The sequence below is a fragment of the Danio rerio genome, chromosome 4 (assembly GCF_052040795.2).
Source record: "Danio rerio strain M-AB ecotype USA chromosome 4, GRCz13ab, whole genome shotgun sequence".
NCBI classification, from domain to species: domain Eukaryota; kingdom Metazoa; phylum Chordata; class Actinopteri; order Cypriniformes; family Danionidae; genus Danio; species Danio rerio.
In genome coordinates this window covers 68,510,759-68,529,289 of record NC_141024.2, presented here as the reverse complement: position 1 = coordinate 68,529,289, position 18,531 = coordinate 68,510,759, and the positions used below count along the sequence as shown (strand labels likewise).

Below are 18,531 nucleotides of genomic sequence, written 5' to 3'. Positions count from 1 at the left end.
TAACACATTTTTACTAGTTATTTAGCAAAATACTAATATTCAGTTGAAAGTGCAATTTAAAATCTTAACTATAGGTCAAACTAGGCAATTAAATTAGATTAATTATAGAAAAAGTAAACAAAGTTATAAAAATTATTGTGACAATTTCTTTGCTCTGTGTGAATATTTTTGCCTTTAAATGCATCTCGTCCATATCTTACACTTACCTTTTAATAAGCTCTGTGACATTGGTTGACTCCTGATACTCAATGTTAGGAAGGAACCAAAGAAAACACAGAGATAAAATAAATATAAAATAGCAACATAAAGCATCAGAGTAGATGGGGCAGTAATGGTTGAACAGTAATTTACCATTTATTATCACAGTGAATATCTGTAATGGTACATAGAGTAAATTACTGTAATTTATTCTTTGCACTACAGAATTTCATACAAATCCTGCTCCTTTTACAGTAAAATACTGTTTCTTTTCATTACAGCTAAACACTGGCTATTTTATAGTTATTTACTGCATAATCTACGGTAAGGGTTAACAGTGCAGTGTCAGCCTAGACAGACAGACATCTATTGCAGTTCTGCTACACAAGACCAAACTCTCTGCTTTTGTATGGATGTCTGACTAGTACGGTGTTCTCTAAAGGTATAACTAGAGCAAAACAACAGCACCCGTTACAGTGAAATTTGTGTTCATAAAAGATATGTGTAACAGGACCAGTACATTTGTCATAAAGGTTAAATCACAGTAAGTACTGTAAAAACAACTTGTTTGCCTTTGCCACAACAGGTCATGGTGTGTGCATACTGCTCGTAGTAAACACACATGCTGATCTGATGCGGGAGAGATATACGCAAACACATTTGTATTTACTGTTTTGTTTTGCCTCACTAAAGTGTTGTTGGAGCTTGGTATGTTCACAGTTGAAATCACTGAGGTCACATGGAACGTTTTGACAATGTGTTTTGTGCCCAATCTTGACAATGACCATCTTGGGACTATTGCTGTCTATAGAGGATGAGGAGCGTTTAATCTAAAATATTTTAGTTTGTGTTCTGAAGATTAACAGGTCTCTGGGATGACACAAGTACTTAATAACAGAACCTATATGAACAGTTAATGTGACATGTAATAGTGAAATAGTGGTCCTACATTCACAAATGTGAGCCATTATTATAAGACCCATGTGAACATGCAATTTTTATGATACTAATAATAATGGAATAACAAATTGCTTTTACTGTTGTGTTTGTGAGAGAGAATCCAACCATATATTCTACACATTTTCTTGATGATTTACTGAAATATTTGTCTGTTCCACTGTCACAGGTGCTCAGTTTTGCTGCAGTAATGCTAAACACAATAGATGTACTTTATGCAAAAAAAACACAAAAAAAAACTACTAAATATTTAGCATGCAGACCTGCAAAGTGAAGGAGCAATGTCAGGTTTAGATTATAGCATGAGTTTTCACTATTGTGAAAGTGAAGCCATTCATTTACAATGAATTGGAATAGCAAACCTCATTATTGATTTTGTAGGAAACTCACCTGGTGTTTGAGAAATAAATATGTATTTAAGTGCTAGACTGATATAGATGTTTTAGTGTTTTACACTTTATTCTTTGTCCCCAGTACCAGCTTTTACCTCAAGTGTTTCTCTCAACCTATAAAACCTCAAACAGATGTAATGTATTTCACTTGTGATTCTTAGTTGTGAGTGATGTTTTTTATTTTTTTTTTTTTTACTGCAGCCACTTTAAGAATGGGTATTTTGTAAACTTTGTAAACGGAATTGTATTTTGGAGACTGTGATGGTTGAAGCGTAGTTTAGTTACTTAGTTTAATTTAGTTAGTATCTGTCTTTCTGAAGACGGTAACACTTTACAATAAGGTTGTATTAGTAAGTGTTAATGTATTTACTAACATGAACAAAGAACAATGAAGCATCTTTCATATAAAGAAAGTACAGTTCATGTCAGCTCAGTGCATTAATGTTAACAAGCATGCATTTTGATTTTAATAGCATCGGGACATATTTCAATTAATTAAATGATTAATAAATGCTGTACAAGTATTTGTTCTTTGTTCATGCTAGTAAACATTAACTAACTTTAATTCATGAAACCTAATTAAAAAGTGACTATTTAATTGTATGCCTTTTTCTGTATTTGAGCATGTATAGTAACCTGCATGGTTTTAATGAACTATGTATGCTGTAAATGTTGCTGTATATTTAGAATAATTGAAATAATGAGGTGTGTATTAAATAAATTGATACACAGGCTAAGTTGTGTATTTGTGTCGTGTATTTTTAATTAGTAAAAATTTGTTTGCTATATTTATGGACTTTGCGTTGTATGTAATTCCTATTTAACTTACGTTGAAATGTATGACGGTGAAACAACGTCACGGTATCAACGTTGATCCAATTTACAAAATCGAAAGGTAATTCAACCTTCATTCAACGTCTACAAAACGACCATAATTCACCCATGAAAAAGGTAAGAGTGAAACAACGTTGTGATTTCAACGGTGAATCACCGGTGGTGGTCCGACGGTGAAATAACGTCACTATATAAACGTTGATCCAATTTGCAAAATCGAAAGGTAATTCAACGTTGATCCAACCATAGGCCTGACGTTGATTCAACGTTGAATCACCGTTGAAATGCCGGCTGGGAAGCTATTGAAAAATTGATGTCAAATAGAAACGAGAGGTGCAAAAGCTTAAATCCGCCATAAAATGAATAAAGAAAAAATAACAACAAAAACAAGTGTACTTGCATTAGTATGCACTTGGACAACGTGGTCAAATTCAAGGAATCGACTCTTTTGTGTTCGAAACTTCATCACTATTGCGCATGTTTCCTCAAAGCATCACACTCAGCACGTAGAAGACACCAGTCCACGCGGGAATACTGAGGTAAGTAGTCTGATTCATTGTTATTGATATGTGTGGTCAGTAAAATATTTATTCCACTTTTTTGTAGTAAATTTAACAAGGTAATAACTTTATTTAGACGAATAAAGCTATGTTTAAACACGTTGTGATGACAACTGACCAAGCAGCAGTTCAAGGTGATTAGGGCTAACTTAAATTTCGGGAAAATTTGTTCTTTAAATTTATTAGATTAATATCATACGACAAATTGACTGCTAAATAATGAATACTGTAAAAGTGTACATATGCATTATACTGTAGTGCTGGGAGATTATTCGAAAATCGAAACCTAAATCCATAACCGACATATATCCCCACGTGGCGATTTAATGCATGTACCGTCCACATGTGCAAAGCTCATGCGAATGCAGGCAATGTGATTAATATTCAGAGGCATGACAGATTTTCTTTTTGATTATATGACCTATAATTTGTGAAGCATAACTCACTTTTCTTTAGCGTATATTCATAATCAAATCGACTGAGGTTTTGTTTTTATTATTTCTAGTTATCACATACAAGGTAGGTGCAGTAATCAGCACTATCGCCTCACAGCAAGAAGGTCGCTGGTTCGAGCCTCGGCTGGGTCAGTTGGCATTTCTGTGTGGAGTTTTCAATTTCTTCGTGTTCGCTTGGGTTTCCTATGGGTGCTCCGATTTCCAAAGTCCAAAGACGAGGTATGGGTGAATTGGGTAAGCTAAAAAAATGGTCCATAGTGTATGAGTGTGTGTGTGTTTGTGTGTGTATGTTTCCCAGTGATGGGTTGCAGCTGGAATGGCATCCGCTGCGTAAAACGAATGCTGGATAAGTTGGCGGTTCATTCTGCTGTGGCGACCCCGAAATAATAAAGGGGCTGAGCCAAAAAGAAAATGAATGAATGAACATACAATGTAAGCTGTCTTTTCGAAAAGAGAAGCATGCACACACACGCACTTAAAATATTATTGTGAACAGCAATGTTCACATTATGTACTTTTTCACAATGCTTTATTATTTACTATTTTCCAGACACAAGTTATGCTTGTTAAAGATACTTGTCGTTTTCCACTTTTGACATGGAAATATTTTTTTAGGGAAACTTTCTTTTAACACTAAAACTGAAATGTTTAGTAAATTAATAAATGGAACTTGATTAAGTACAAAAAATTACTTGGAAAATAATATAATGATTCAATATTTCAAAAGGAGGTAAAGTGTTCAATCAATCAAGGTTTTGATTTAAGGTTTAATCTCCTTGCCCTAATATACAAGAATGAACAATTCTCCACTTAAAATAATGATCTAAATTTTATTTCTAAAACACTCTTGTGTATTAAATATTATTTTACAATATATGAACAGCATATGCTAGCTCGTAAGCTTATAGCACACTGATAACCATATTATGTGTGTACAAGGTAATCATGCTATAGAGATATACTGGCAGTTCTGTCTTATAGGTATTATCTAAACCGTTCATTGCAAGACAATTGAACATACCTATCACAAGTGTCCCAATATTTGTGTTGTTTAGGCCTCTTTTATCTCCTCTTCCACACCAGTTGAGCTGTTTGGCCACTGGACCAAACACTTTGGAGGCTACACGCCAAATGGTTTTTTTCAGAGTTTGTCCTCCTCTGATGGATAACCTCTTCATCTTAAAAATAAAAGGTAATATTAAATCTTTACAGACAAAGTGCAAGGACTATGGCCCAGTTTTACAGACAAGGATGAGCTAAAGTCTGGACTATAAGTCTTAGTTAATGTTAGATATAAAACTGCTTTTATAAAAATCCATGTGAAAGAAAATATAAGCACAATACTAGCGTGCATCTGGTAACAAAATAATGGCAATGAGATATTGTAAGGCATCACACAGCTCACACATACATTTTTAGTTTGGGACTAGCCTTAAGTGTTGTCTGTGAAACTGGCCATATAATAAAGATTTACTTAACAACAGCTGTAAAACCTTTAAATCTTAAATATTCGTACCATCTTCTCCATCATTGGTTTTTCAGCTAATTGCCTTTCCAGTTGTTCAAGGTCCTCCATTGTTTCAATAGGAAAGGTGTCATCCTCAGTGTCCACCACCATTTGACCACTTGACCGAGGGGCAAGGGACTGGACCACTGAAGTTAGATGGGTAATCTTCATGTCCAGCTCATTAAGCTTCTCCAAAATTGCCCTCTCCACAGCTGCAACACAGTAAGTGGGTTAATCTCTATTCAACTATACGTAAATATTTTTTAATTATTATTATTATTCTTAGCACTTAAATTTTACTTACGTGTGTATTGACTGGAGATGCAGCTCCATCGGCTGATACCAGAAGCATCTGCAAGCAAAATCACTTTTGAACGATTCACAAAAATGTTATGAGGATATTGTAATAATATGCTTAAAACCTTAAACTATAATAAAAAAAAAAAGCTATATCCGTCTGATTACACATTGTTTTTCTATGGCTAAAATGACTTAAACTATTCACAGAATTCAGAAAAGCAAAATAGCAAAACTGAATTAAGAGGAAATAAAACTGAATTTTTAAAAGCAGACAGAAGCCAACCCCCTCTTGGTCTGTGCTTTTACGTAAAATAGTTTATATGTGAATTTTTCTGTGCATACGAAATCGTTAGTTCCCCAAAGTTATTGAAAGCATAAATTAACAAAACACTTTAAATTAATTTTCAAACCATTAATTTATAGGTAATGATAAATTATATATTGTACACATTAATATTATATTAATATTATTAATATATTGTATTAATATTAATATTATAATATTACATTAATATTCTGAATACAGTGAGTTTTTTTCACTGTAATTAACGAAGTGTTTTTTGTTGTTGTATAGTGTTGTATTTATTAGGTTACAAGGAAATAATTAGATAATGTTTTGCGAACAGCTTATTAACCATGGAAAATTTTCACAGAAAATTGGAAAATGTCATTGATTAGTTGCTTTGAACAAGTTTCATATTCAGTGTTGATTAATATGTTTACAAATAAATTAAAAGGATGTACATTTACTTACGTTTACACACTATTAAGTGGTTACAAACATTTGAGTTTTTTTTGTTCTGCTAAACACAAGGAAGGTACTGTGAAGAAAGCTAAAAGCCAGTGATTATTGACTTCTATAGTAGGAAAATGCTATGGAAGTAAATGGTTACAGGTTTCCAACTTTCTTCAAAATATCTTCATTTGTGTTCAGCAAGAAGGAAGAAAGTTTGGGTAACACTTCGTAACAACTGCACACTGAATCATGCATTTAGCATTAGCAAATTGTTAATTAATTTGCAAGAAATTTAATTAATTTGTTAAGATTTAACTACATTAATAGATGTTGGTTAGCAGTATATAAATACAACTACAAATACTGTATAAAAAACATAATAATAATAATAATTCATAAGAAGTAACTGTCACTTAAAAAAACAAATGACTTACTCTTCGCTCTTGCCTGGGTACTTGAAGGTCTCAGCTCAGAAGTTGTGTCTTCTGTGTGATTGTACAGACAATGTAACATTACCATGTTAATAATTAGAAACTAATTTGCTGTGTATGTTTTTTTGAATGTTCTTGCACCTCGATAGCTCGATGGGTGGTCCCCCCAAGCATCTTCTTGCTCATTTACATGGGACATGCTTATTGGAAAAACTGGTGCTGAGAAAAAGGTCAAGTTGGTAAGTTGCATTTGCTACTATGACACTACATAAAATGTATATAATTTATTTATTTTTTACACTTACTCTGCATTTTTCTTTGATCTGCTGATGGCTTTGGATCTTGGACAGAGTATGTGTTGTCTAAATAATAAAAAACAAACAAACAAAAGTATAAAAAGGTTGCAAAAAATTACAATAAATGTGTTTAGGATTTCCTCTGTATACTTCATTATTGTTTTATTTAATCTTTGATGGTAGAAACATGTAGGTGATCAGGTCACCCATATAGAAATCTGATGTATGTAAATATACAGGGTGATTCAAAAAGAATACCACAACTTTTAAAATCAAGAACTCTTCAAAGAAGAGGGGGTCATATTGAACATCTATGAACTTGTTTACTACTAAAAAACTTTTAAGGACTTCACACTGATTATTTACCCAAGGTTCCATCATGTTTCTTTGATTAAATACAGATTTTCAAAGTTGTGGTATTCTTTTTTTAATCACCCTGTATATAGAAAACAAATAATTGAATTAAAAGTTCATATTTAGACTTCACTTACAATATTTGTCATTGACCACTTATATATTTGTTAAACAACTGGAATTCCAAATATGTATAGATATGTAAATTTTATATTAATAATTAATATTTTTAGGTTTTAATAATTACATTTAATAATATATATATATATATATATATATATATATATATATATATATATATATATATATATATATATATTTTTATATATATATATATATATATATATATATATATATATATATATATATATATAATATTTTTTTCTGTAGAATGCTTTAAAATATTATATTTGTCCATTAGGTTTGTCAGTACTAAAGTCAAAATAATTTAGCTAAATAAATTTATGTTACGGTTCAAAAATATATACAAAAAACCTTTAAAATACAGGAAAAAATCTAGAGAAACTTAAAATAATATTACATTTATTATTATTATTATAAATTAAAAAATTTGTAGTTTACTTTTTTGTGCAAATACTCATTTGAATTTAAATTTAAATTGTTTTTTTTATTCCTAAAGATGTTATGTGGCCAAACTTGTATTTTAGTGCACATAACTGTTTAATAAACATCTTTTATTTAAATGAACAAAAATATTATCTCTGTTTACTGAAAAATAGATTACAATATTCCAATTCAAAAGGAGGTGTACTCATATGTGCTGAGCAGAGTGTGTGTGTGTGTGTGTGTGTGTGTGTGTGTGTGTGTGTGTGTGTGTGTGTGTGTGTGTGTGTGTCTTTGTGCGTGCGTGTGTGTGAACATATCTGTACATATTATTCCAATCGTTGAAAGATAATATTTGTAAGCAGCACAGCCATTTTTGCAATATTTCAAAATGTATATTGCATAAATAAAATATATTTTATTTGTAAAATCCAAATAGGAACTTGCATGGCATATATGTAATTTGCATAAATTTAAATGCAACAGATTTCAATATGGGCAGGTATCGCATTGGTGATCTGCATATGAGAAGCTCTGTCTTTATTGAGCTTTCTTGACATTTGACAAAATGGTACTCTTTCTACTGTTGTAGATGAATTGTGTTCTCTTTTTTGTATTTTAGTCTTAGCTTTACAGCCTTGTTTAATCAAACATTTTCTTTTTTACAATACAGCTAAATGAAATGTGACCGTAATTACCTGAAGTGAGACATACAACTTACGTGGTGCTCTGTCTTGTAAAGGCCGCAGCACAGAAAATGTGTCCTCTGTTGGATTGTACAGAAAATGTTGAGTTACCTAGTGTGAGTATGTGGAGCAATTTTCTTATTTCAAATACCAATGAATCTGTTATTATTTATTTTGTTTTTTACCTTGATTTTCAGGTTGGGGTTTATCCCAAGTGTCTTGGTGCTCCACTTCCTGGCAGAACCTCACAGGTACGTCTGGAGCTGAAACTGCAATTATTTTCTTTGCAATTATGAAATGTTATTTGACATTTTTAATTGTAATACCTGGTTCAGAGAAGATTCAGTCTTTAAAGAGGCTTTCAACTTTTGGCAGAATAAGCAGATCATGAAACATACAATTTGTGCACAATTATTATGAAAGTCGATATCTGGTTATATTGACTGTGATAAGGGAGTCATGGTTTTAACTGCTAGTAACAATGAAAATTTAAGGATAGGAGAAGGATTTAAACTCTGATGACTTACTGCAAGATTCTGAAAGATAATATCTTTTAACAGTTACAAGAGGAAGTGGTCCTGTCCTTCTAGACCAGTTCTCAACCTATGCCTATGAAGTTCTCCGTGTATTTCAGTATTTCAGCTTGTGGTTATTTTTGAGTGGGTACATTTTGAGACATTGTATCCCATTGTGTCATTCTTTGACACAGAAGCTGACACATTGTACTTGTCAGTGACTAAAGGGTTCCTGATGCTTTCAAACTCTTTCAATGATGAACCGGATGAATCTTTCAGTATAGGAAATTAATTTTGAAATGAACACTGAAAACTTCTGGAAGATAAATTCTTTAAACCGATACAAAGGGAGTGGTGCTTGTCCTTTCAACCTATGCCTTTAAAAGTCTCTGGGCATTTTACAACATTTCTGCGTGTGATTCTTAAGTGGGTACAATCGATACATTGAGTCAAATTGTGTCATTCTTTGACACAGAATCTGACACATTGTACTTGTTTTGGCTCTGGCAAACTGGGTTTCCTAAACTATTCACCTTAATAACTGAAATCCTATTTTATAATATTATTTTCTTCTCGGCCAGTTGATTGTGACTCTTTATGTTTAAATAATGTCAGTTTCCCCTATGAGCATTTCTTGTCCAATGGACTCAATTTAAAAATTAGCTTGTGTTGCACTTTCTCCTAGCCATATAATATACAGTTGAAGTCAGAATTATTAGCCCCCCTTTGAATTAGTTTTTCTTTTTTTATATATATTTTTCAAATGATGTTTAACAGAGCAAAGAAATTTTCACTGTATGTCTGATAATATTTTTATGTCTATATATTTGTTTTATTTCAGCTAGAATAAAATCAGTTTTTAATTATTTAAACCCATTTTAAGGTAAAAATTATTAGCCCCTTTAAGCTTTATTTTTTTCTGATAGTCTACAAAATAAACCATCATTGTACAATAACTTGCCTAATTAACCTAACCTGACTAGTTAACCTAATTAACCTAGTTAAGCCTTTAAATGTCTCTTTAAGCTGTATAGAAGTAACTTGAAAAATATCTAGTCAAATATTATTTACTGTCATCATGGTAAAGATAAAATAAATCAATTATTAAAGATGAGTCATTAAAACTATTATGTTTAGAAATATGTTTTAAAAATCTGCTCTCTGTTAAACAGAAATTGGGGGAAAAATAAACTGGGGGGCTAATAATTCAGGGGGGCTAATAATTCTGACTTCAACTTTATATATATTCAAGTCACTTTTGCTTCAACTAAATATTTATATATATATATATAAATATATAGATATATTTATATATATAAATATAAATATATTATATTTATATTTATATATATAAATTATATATATATATTTATATTATATATAAATATATATATATATATATTATATATATATATATATATATATAAATATATATATATATTGTCTATTCAGCAATCAGAATCATGAACCAGCCTGTCATTGAGTCAGCCTTTTGAGTCATGAATGCTGTGAAGTTACAGCTTTTACAGTTTGTAGTTACAGTATTCATGTAAAGCGAGTTACCTTGACTAGTGGAGGGAGTTTCAAAACAGGCCTGCTGTTGCTTTTCTGTAGCTTTTTGTTGGTCGCGGACAAATGCTGTTGAAACATTACAGATGAAACAGATGTTATATCTGTCTCACAAACAAAAATTACATTGTACTGCACAGATCTTTATAGCTTGAGAGTGCTGTTGCTTCTAATTAGCAATTAAAAGTTATTTGTGCCTCTTAAAATGTAATACTCAATTTATGAATGTAATAACAGTAGTTTTTTGCAAAATGTTAAAAGAACAATATTACTGGATTCAGCTGAAAACATTATGGTAAAGCAACATGTCACAAGAGCTTGTGCATTACATTTAATTTACTGTGATTAAGGAACATTCTTGAGCATATCACAAAGTACTTAAAACATCAAATATCTGTTTTACTAATTAAAACTTACAATTGCAAAAACTGTTAATTGTTTTACATGATGTTAGCTGAGGTCGTACAAGGGGACCTGAAAAAGAAAAAAACTGCTCAGTGATCATACATACACTTTTGACTGGCAGTAATATAAGTGGTGTATTTTTACCTTTTGCCCTGATATGTCTTGGGGGTGTTGGAGCTTTTGGTGCAAGTGGGACCCTTGGTGTTGGTAGACTTTTTTCTTTATTTAGTTTCTTTTTTTTGTGGGGAGTATCGCAAGGCTCATCATCTGATGTGTATATTTTCTTTCTATGAGCACAATCAGGGTAGTTAATTATACAAAGCATGATTGGATTATAACAATGTCTTGTTTTTTAAATGTAAGAAGAAAAAAACACAAACTTAAAAATAAGTTCAATATAATTTTTCTAGTAAAAGTTTTCTTTCCATCATTCTTAGGAAAGTTAGGAAATGGCCAAAATATAATAGTAAAAATAACAAAACCTTTTGCTTGTTTAAATCTGGCATAATTGTGTATTTGCCTGTTGCAAAAAATGCAAACAAACAGTTGATGATACATTTAAAACTAAATATACCTGATTTACCTGATAAGTGTGATTGAGATGTAAAAACTACGGCTGAATTTGATATTATAATTAAATATATTTACCTTTGTTACTCACATGAACTTTGTTTAGCTTCAGAAGACTGAATATTGTTGTTAAAAGTAAAATGTGTGTTTTGACAACTTACTTCGGAATTCTTTTTGCAGGCATTTCAGATTCCGAGATGTCAGATGTGTAGCATGCCTGTTTCCATTTCTTTGAAATCTTGTCAAAAGATGCTGAAAGAAATAAAGTATGTAACAATTCATGAATGCAATAGTCTATGGAATGTCATATATTATTGAATTTATCCTTTGTTTAATATTGTTTATTTACAATGTACTTCTGTGTACCTGACTCGTGTAGAATTCTGGCCTGATGCTTGGTCCAACCTTTATCTGGTTGTGGTGCCTCCATCAACCGGACACTCTTCAACACCCTGTCTATCTCCTTGTATGGAGGCCACCACGAGTGACCCTCTGAGTACCAAGACTTTGCGACAGGTCCGGTACTCCTTTCGTGAATGAACTCCACTATCAGGTACATTTTTTTTAAGCTGCAAGAACCTAGAGCCCCATAGTGTTGAAAGACACATATTAAATTTCGGTTGTTTATGTGCATGATTCAAATACACAAAATACATTTCATGCAAAATAATGATGCAAGTTAATATTGAGAAATTTTTTCCCAAGCACATATTACCAATTCCAGACCACATCAATCTTAAGAACCACTACTACTTTTGTATTCATCATTCTTTATTGATATATAATTTTCTGACAACACTCAAAGTAAAAAATGCTTTAAATTCAGGTGTTTTACTGATAAAAATATAACTTGGACTGAAAAGTTGCAAAATTATTAAATGACGGTGAAAAGAAGGCAATACTAGAAATTGCAAAATAAAGTATTGACAACTATTTTGGATCATTTGAATCGAGCTATTTTCACTTTCTGCCTTCATATAATATTACATATTGGTTATAGTTGTAATTAGGGCTTGACATTAATACTCGCCAAACCACCAAATGCAGGTAGATTTCAGCTGTGGCGGGTAAAGACTGCCATTTCCACTAGCCACTTTGGCTGGTTGAAAATAATTTTTTAATCGTAGTTTTCTTAAAAGCAGGGTTCAACAATAAGGATGGTCCAGTTTTTGGGACAGTAGACAGGATTGTCAGTGTCCTGACCAGGCCAGTGCTGGCTTATCACTAAATATTATAATTTCAGTTTTTTACCGTTTATCAATATGCATGCAAATGTGATAAAAAAAAATTATATATATTTATTTTTTTCATATTTAGTGGTATACACAGTAATGAGTGGAACAGCAAATGAGATTTTAGAATCAAGAAGCAGCATGATTGACAAAAACAACTGTGTTTATGCAAAACAAAAGATAGCAGATAAATACCAAATGAGAGCTTGATCATACACACTGTGAGACACAGGCTATTCTTACTCACTGAGAGATGTTTTTGAGAGCCGAGTGTTTAAAATACTTGTGCACTACCGTGTCCTTGCATGTAGCAATCCTCCTTGGAAATGAAACTGGTGTGATGGATTCTATTTGAAATAGACTGGACAAAAGTAATTCTCATGCACCCACAGTCCTTCTGCTTTCAAGAGCTTTAGATTTAAAAACAGGTCTTTGTAAGCAGCAGTGATTGCCACTTTAACCATTGTTTGAACAGATTATTAATGTGCCTAATGTTAACTGTGTGCACATGATTAATATTTCATTATCACACATGGTTTGTTTTTCACCTGCTTTCTTTTGCTTGCAAGTCAATTTTCTGCATATAAAATATATTTTCCCAACAACAAAATTGTGGCTAGTGAAAAAGGCAAGTGGCTAGTAACCTTGGAAACTACAAGCCACAGTGACTGGTGATAAAAAAGTCAATATCAAGCCCTGGTAGTGATTAAGGTTTACAATTTTCAAAATGCTCTAGGAAAAAATATGATCAGAATATCATCTTGCACAATAATTATACTCGCACTATACAGTATATGTAAAAAAAAAAAAAAAGTGGAAATAGATAGATACTATGTGTGTAAAGTTTAAACTGAAACAAAATAATTTCTGCAAGGGACTAAAAAAAGCTTTCATTTCAATATTTTCAATCTTGCAGAGATGGATTGGTCCTGACATGACATCAGTAGGTAGATGCCAAGTGTGGAGGATGGAAGCGTGGGGATAGTCAAAAAGGAGTTAATGTTTGCTGAAGGTGGTGTAGACCATGTAAATGCCATGCTTTTCTGAAATTATGTTTTGCAGCTTTGCAACCTTTGGTTTGCCTGGTCCAGTTTCAGAGTATATGGGCATACTCACTCTAGGTACATTTCTGAGGAATGCCATCCTTTTTTCCAGGTGCACACCATCCTGAATACATGTTTCACACCCATGGTAACCTGGTTGGCCATTTTAGAAAAGCATGTTGCAAAAGCAAACTTGAATGTTAACTTTAGTCATTCAAATTCAAAGCCATTTTTTTTAACTCTTTGATTTCAGAGATTAGGTCTTCGAGATACTCATTCAGGGAGCTAGTTTTACAGTACCTTCAGCCCACAATAAATCTATTGGCACATTTTCCCCCTGCACCAAGTTTTAAACTTCTACTAGACTGAGCCAGCATTGAGCAAATGAACTCTTGTAGAGAGGAAGACCATCAATGCTCACCTGGAACTTAAAATTTTTATCTTCCTTAAAATGTACATGTTGTCATAGAGGACCCTTGAAATGGATGCCATTGAACCAAAAGTATATCACTGGCCCTGTGCGTTCAAAGAGAACTCATGTGCAAAAAGAAGGCTATTCTCTTTGAACGCACTTTACCTAATATTGTCCTTGTATCTTTTGGCAGACTCTGATTGTAATTGTGAATGATTATGAGTAATTCATTTAGGGATGCATGTGTTAATTTTTTTTTTTCTGTTTCCCATCTTGTCAAAGTCATCATTGAGGGGACTTGAACTAGTCAGATTGACTCGTTTATGAAGCACTTGCCAGGATGATACTGCATTCAGTCTCATTAACATGGGACAAACAGTCCAAGAAGTCAGTGCCATCTTCAACAGTGCTGCTTGTCAATGCCACCATACTGTTCCCTCAATAGTGATGCTTATAACACATGCATTGAATAAAGCTGTTTGTCCACCTTGGCTTTGGCTTTTCTCCTGTTGTGTCCAGTAAGATTGTTTTTTTACAATCCGTAATACACACACACACACACACAATGCATTGCCCTAACATGCTAAGCCTGCATTGGTTTTGAAATTCAGTACTTTAAGACCCTTAAGCAGGTCAAACACCAGAAGCGCCGCTCCGCAGCGCGCCACGCAGTGCCATGCATTTTAGAATTCTAAACATAGGTTTCGATCAGAATACACACACAGGTGCTGCAAGTCGGCGGCGCCACGGCACAGGACGAAGTTCATTTTTCAGCCTTGCCACAAAGCGGCATCTGATTAGTTTAATGTTAAATATCATTCGAATGTGCGCGTCTAGTGTGTGATGCTTTAAACTGTCATGTGCGCGCTGTGTCGCGCCGCTTCTGGTGTGCGACCTGCTTTACATCACACTGCTTACATGTACGCTTACATTTAATTGAACTTTATAAAACTGAAGCTTGGTAAACTAATTGGTGCATATTAGATGGGAGACATCCAGAATGTGCAGTGTTATGAGTCTCCAAGATTTGAAATTTTAGAACCACTTTCTTGATGACCAGTAGTTCTGTCACAATAATTACACGTACCTTATTTTTGAGGGACAGAATGTGTAAGTGTTATGTAGTTGTCAGTTGACTGTAGAGAACTCTGTAATTAGGGAAAAGATAAAACAGGTAACGTCAGTTTTGTCATTGTCATGCCTAGAAACAGTATAAAAAGCTTAATAAATGTATGATTACTCCTTTTTATAAAATGTTTGTTTAATTGAACTAGAACTAAACCCATAAGAATGCCTATATTCTGCTACTCCTTTGAATGTATTTTTATCCTACCCAAAATTACAGGGACAGTTCGTCTAACAATGACAATTCTATCACCATTTACTCACCATTCACTTGTTCCAAACCTGTTTTGCTGTCTTTTCTCTGTTGAACACAAAAGAAGATAGTTTGAAGAAAGCTAGAAACCTGTAACCACTGACTTCTATAGTATTTGTTTTTCTACTATGGAAGTCTATGGTTACAGGTTTTCAGGTTTCTTCAAAATGTCTTATATTTTATTCATCAGAAGAAAGAAAATCATAAAAGTTTGAAACCCCTTGAGGGAGAGTAAATGTTGAGTGAATTTTCATTTTTGATTGAATTGGCCTTTAATGTCAGGAGAACAAATTTGGAAAGAAATTAAGGTGAACCTAAAAAACTAAGGGCTAAGGATTATTTTATTTATATATTTATTTGAGTTTTTTTAGTTTATTTGACTATGGTTCAAGTTGTGGGGTTTCAAAACAGTGGACTATGGAGAGTTATGTATTTAAAACCATGCTGATTTTTTTTATTTAAACTGTTGCTAATGCTACTGTAGATATGGATTATGAAATGAGGGTGGTTTTTATAAAGTTTAAAAAAGTAACAAGAAGAAACAAGAAGTGTGTTATATACTATTTAAAGATTTGTTTCTGTTTTCTGAACTTGACAAAAATTGTAAGGAGATTTATTTGTTTTTGGAAAAGAACTAGAGGATAATAGATTTAAATCTTTATTGATATTTTTAAGGTTTATATGATAGAATTTAGTGGGCTAAATGGTAGTTAGTAATCCGGAATTTGAAAGAGGTCCTAATCAATAGGTGGCACTGTGGCAGTAATACGCTTATAAATAAATCTGTATGCAAAACGGCAATGTCTAGAAGAAGACAACGATACGATGACCACAACCAACACGAGGTTCACGGCTCTACAGGTAAAACAATTAACTTTGTGTTTCATGGCATGATGTTATTTTCCTATAGTTTATGTGTATGTGGTTTTAGTCACGGGATAGCATTAGAGCAGGGAATTCGGTATTGCGAGAAAAGTTCATAAAAATGGTCACTGTTAACACGGATTATAATCCGTTTTCATCTATATTAGGTGCTGACCACTGTTTTTCCACATAAAAAACTTTTAATACCATTTTGAATCCGGCACATACTTTATTAGGCATAACTAACATTTATGGTTGCGTTTGGAGGTTGTGCAAACTCTGGACAGTAGTCCTTCAGGATCGAGTGAGTCTGATGATTATAGCATGTTAATAAAGCCTGTTTAACCAGTTTCGTGCTTATTAAACCTATAAGTTCGATTTCATACAGGTCACTGAAGCATAGACCATAGGTCACGTGTTACTATTCTTAATGCTGTTGGACCAAACTAATCTACGACATAACTTTTCCCGCCCTACGCGTGCCTGACCACGTCAGTCAACCCTTTCGGTTATTAACCCTGCTTTACTATAGATAAATAAGTACACAAATATTTAATAAAAGTGTGTTAATGTAGTTGTGCCATGGTTATCATAGATTTACCTGTTTTTGCTAACAGAAACATATTTTAAGTATTTTAGGTAACGTGTGTATTTTTATTCAGTGCGCCAAAAATCATGGTTTTACGGTAAAAAGTCCTTAACTGGATAGCGCATACTTAACAAATAAATTAATAAATAATCTTACGATGTTGCAAGGCTGACGTTATTTAACGGAATAACGGTACTTACCAACAACGGACAAATGAACCTTAAGCTTAAAACCGAATAAACAACAACAAAAAAGTTAATATGTAAACAAACGGATAACTACGAATGAACAGGATTGTTATATGTACAAATTTTGTATTTACAGATAATTCTTGAGCTAAATATCAACCCATTATAAAAAAACAAACGTTGAGGGTGCAATGTCATCTGTTGACAAACAGCCGTTGATCATGTGACGTAATGGCCTCACGACGTGTCACTCAGACAGGGTTAATGGAAATGTCATTGTCTATAATTGTAAGAAATTAATTAATTAGTTAATTTTATATATATTTATTATTTTTATTTAACAATATTCATTATTTTATTTTTTACTATTAATAATTACTTTCTATCACACTGGCATAAGGTTTGTTCTGTTGTCATATGCTGTAAATTTATTTACTAATTGTTGTATTTTAGGGGCACAAATCTCTGATTGGAAAAATATTACTTGTTAATTGTATTGTAATTTTTTCAGGTGTTTTTGAAAGAGTTTTTTCACAAGTATAATATGTTTCCCCCATTCCCCCAATGTTGTGAAAATGCATGAAATGTACTAAATTCCTACATTAAATTAATGAGACAGATTTTTTATTGAGAGGTCATGTACTAGATACTTGATTTATTTTTCTATTTAATGTTTATTTACAATAAAATTCTTACCTGTCTTATGCAGAATTCTCTTCTGATGTTAGCTGTGGTCCCTTGATCCAGACACTCCTCAGCAACCAGTCTTTGTATGGAATCCACCGTGCTCTATAAAGATCTATTTGTCTCTTCTTCCACTTCCATCAGGTACTTTTTTTTTTTTGGCCAACAATGTTAATCTTATTTTTCAATATGTGATTTAATATCACATTATAACTCATTGCATAATGCCATATTCAATGTTCATTATAAGACTTAAACTGTGTGACAGTTTATGAACATTACTTGAACTAGAGCTGCAAAGTTATATAAAAAGATATTTATTTATTTATTTATGGTTTTGTTTTGTTTGTTTTATATGTAACATTTGGAATTCGTTAAAGTAAATATAAGCTAAGTTAGGATGAAAGATAACTGTAAAAAAACAAAAAACTTTGGTGCCTTTTTTGTTGAATCAAATGTAAAAACCCTGAACCAAAAATTTATATGGCTCCATTTTCTAGGTTAATATACTCATAGTTGATATCAGATATGACTAAAGTGCATGCATCCTTAAGCACAAGTACTCATGGTTAAAATGACAGGTAAACTTTGAAGAACTGGTTATACTTTTGGACTCAAGTGAAAGTAAAGAGATGGCCTCAAAAATGTACACAAGTAAAAAGTATCCAATAACCTATCTTTGCTTTACGCTGGTAAATAGATTGCACATCATATATACATTTATACAAAATAACTTTCATTAAATAAAAAAGAAATTATCTAAAAATGCCCATTCTCAGCAGAAAAGTAGCCAAGCAACAAAGCTCTGCAAT

At 32.5% G+C, this 18,531-nt stretch overlaps 4 protein-coding genes and 1 long non-coding RNA gene across 21 annotated transcripts in view; 2 read left to right on the top strand and 3 right to left on the bottom strand.

The window, feature by feature from the left end:
* Nucleotides 1-18,531, top strand: part of LOC147845236 (uncharacterized) — a 934,973-nt gene that overhangs the window by 103,811 nt on the left and 812,631 nt on the right. The window lies entirely within an intron of this gene.
* LOC101882744 (NLR family CARD domain-containing protein 3-like) overlaps nt 1-18,531 on the bottom strand; it is a 297,907-nt gene that overhangs the window by 210,904 nt on the left and 68,472 nt on the right. The gene's annotated exons all lie outside the window — the stretch shown is intronic.
* The window catches only part of LOC110439620 (uncharacterized), a 49,160-nt gene that overhangs the window by 5,237 nt on the left and 25,392 nt on the right, over nt 1-18,531 (top strand). The window contains exons 1-2 of one of the 11 annotated variants that reach the window (XM_088650684.1): nt 16,226-16,255; nt 17,783-17,863. The exons of 8 other annotated variants lie outside the window; for them this stretch is intronic. The gene's annotated coding sequence lies outside the window, so the exon portion shown is untranslated. Of the gene's footprint in view, nt 1-16,225; nt 16,256-17,744; nt 17,864-18,531 lie in introns of those variants that run through there. 2 more of the 11 variants (XM_087250455.1, XM_087250456.1) reach the window with 2 other exon arrangements.
* Nucleotides 336-5,112, bottom strand: LOC148682366 (uncharacterized). The gene is made up of 3 exons (XR_015942887.1): nt 4,913-5,112; nt 3,228-4,574; nt 336-2,680 (listed from the first exon to the last, which is right to left on the bottom strand). It is a non-coding gene; the product is annotated as an uncharacterized LOC148682366 (long non-coding RNA).
* Nucleotides 5,200-15,318, bottom strand: LOC101882570 (uncharacterized). Its single transcript, XM_087247683.2, has 12 exons — nt 15,104-15,318; nt 11,696-11,908; nt 11,491-11,581; nt 10,904-11,046; nt 10,772-10,828; nt 10,349-10,423; nt 8,456-8,539; nt 8,306-8,350; nt 6,676-6,732; nt 6,512-6,589; nt 6,374-6,424; nt 5,200-5,255 (listed from the first exon to the last, which is right to left on the bottom strand). Exons 2-12 carry the CDS (start codon nt 11,886-11,888, stop codon nt 5,200-5,202), a joined length of 930 nt encoding a protein of 309 aa, XP_087103809.1. The 5' UTR covers nt 11,889-11,908; nt 15,104-15,318.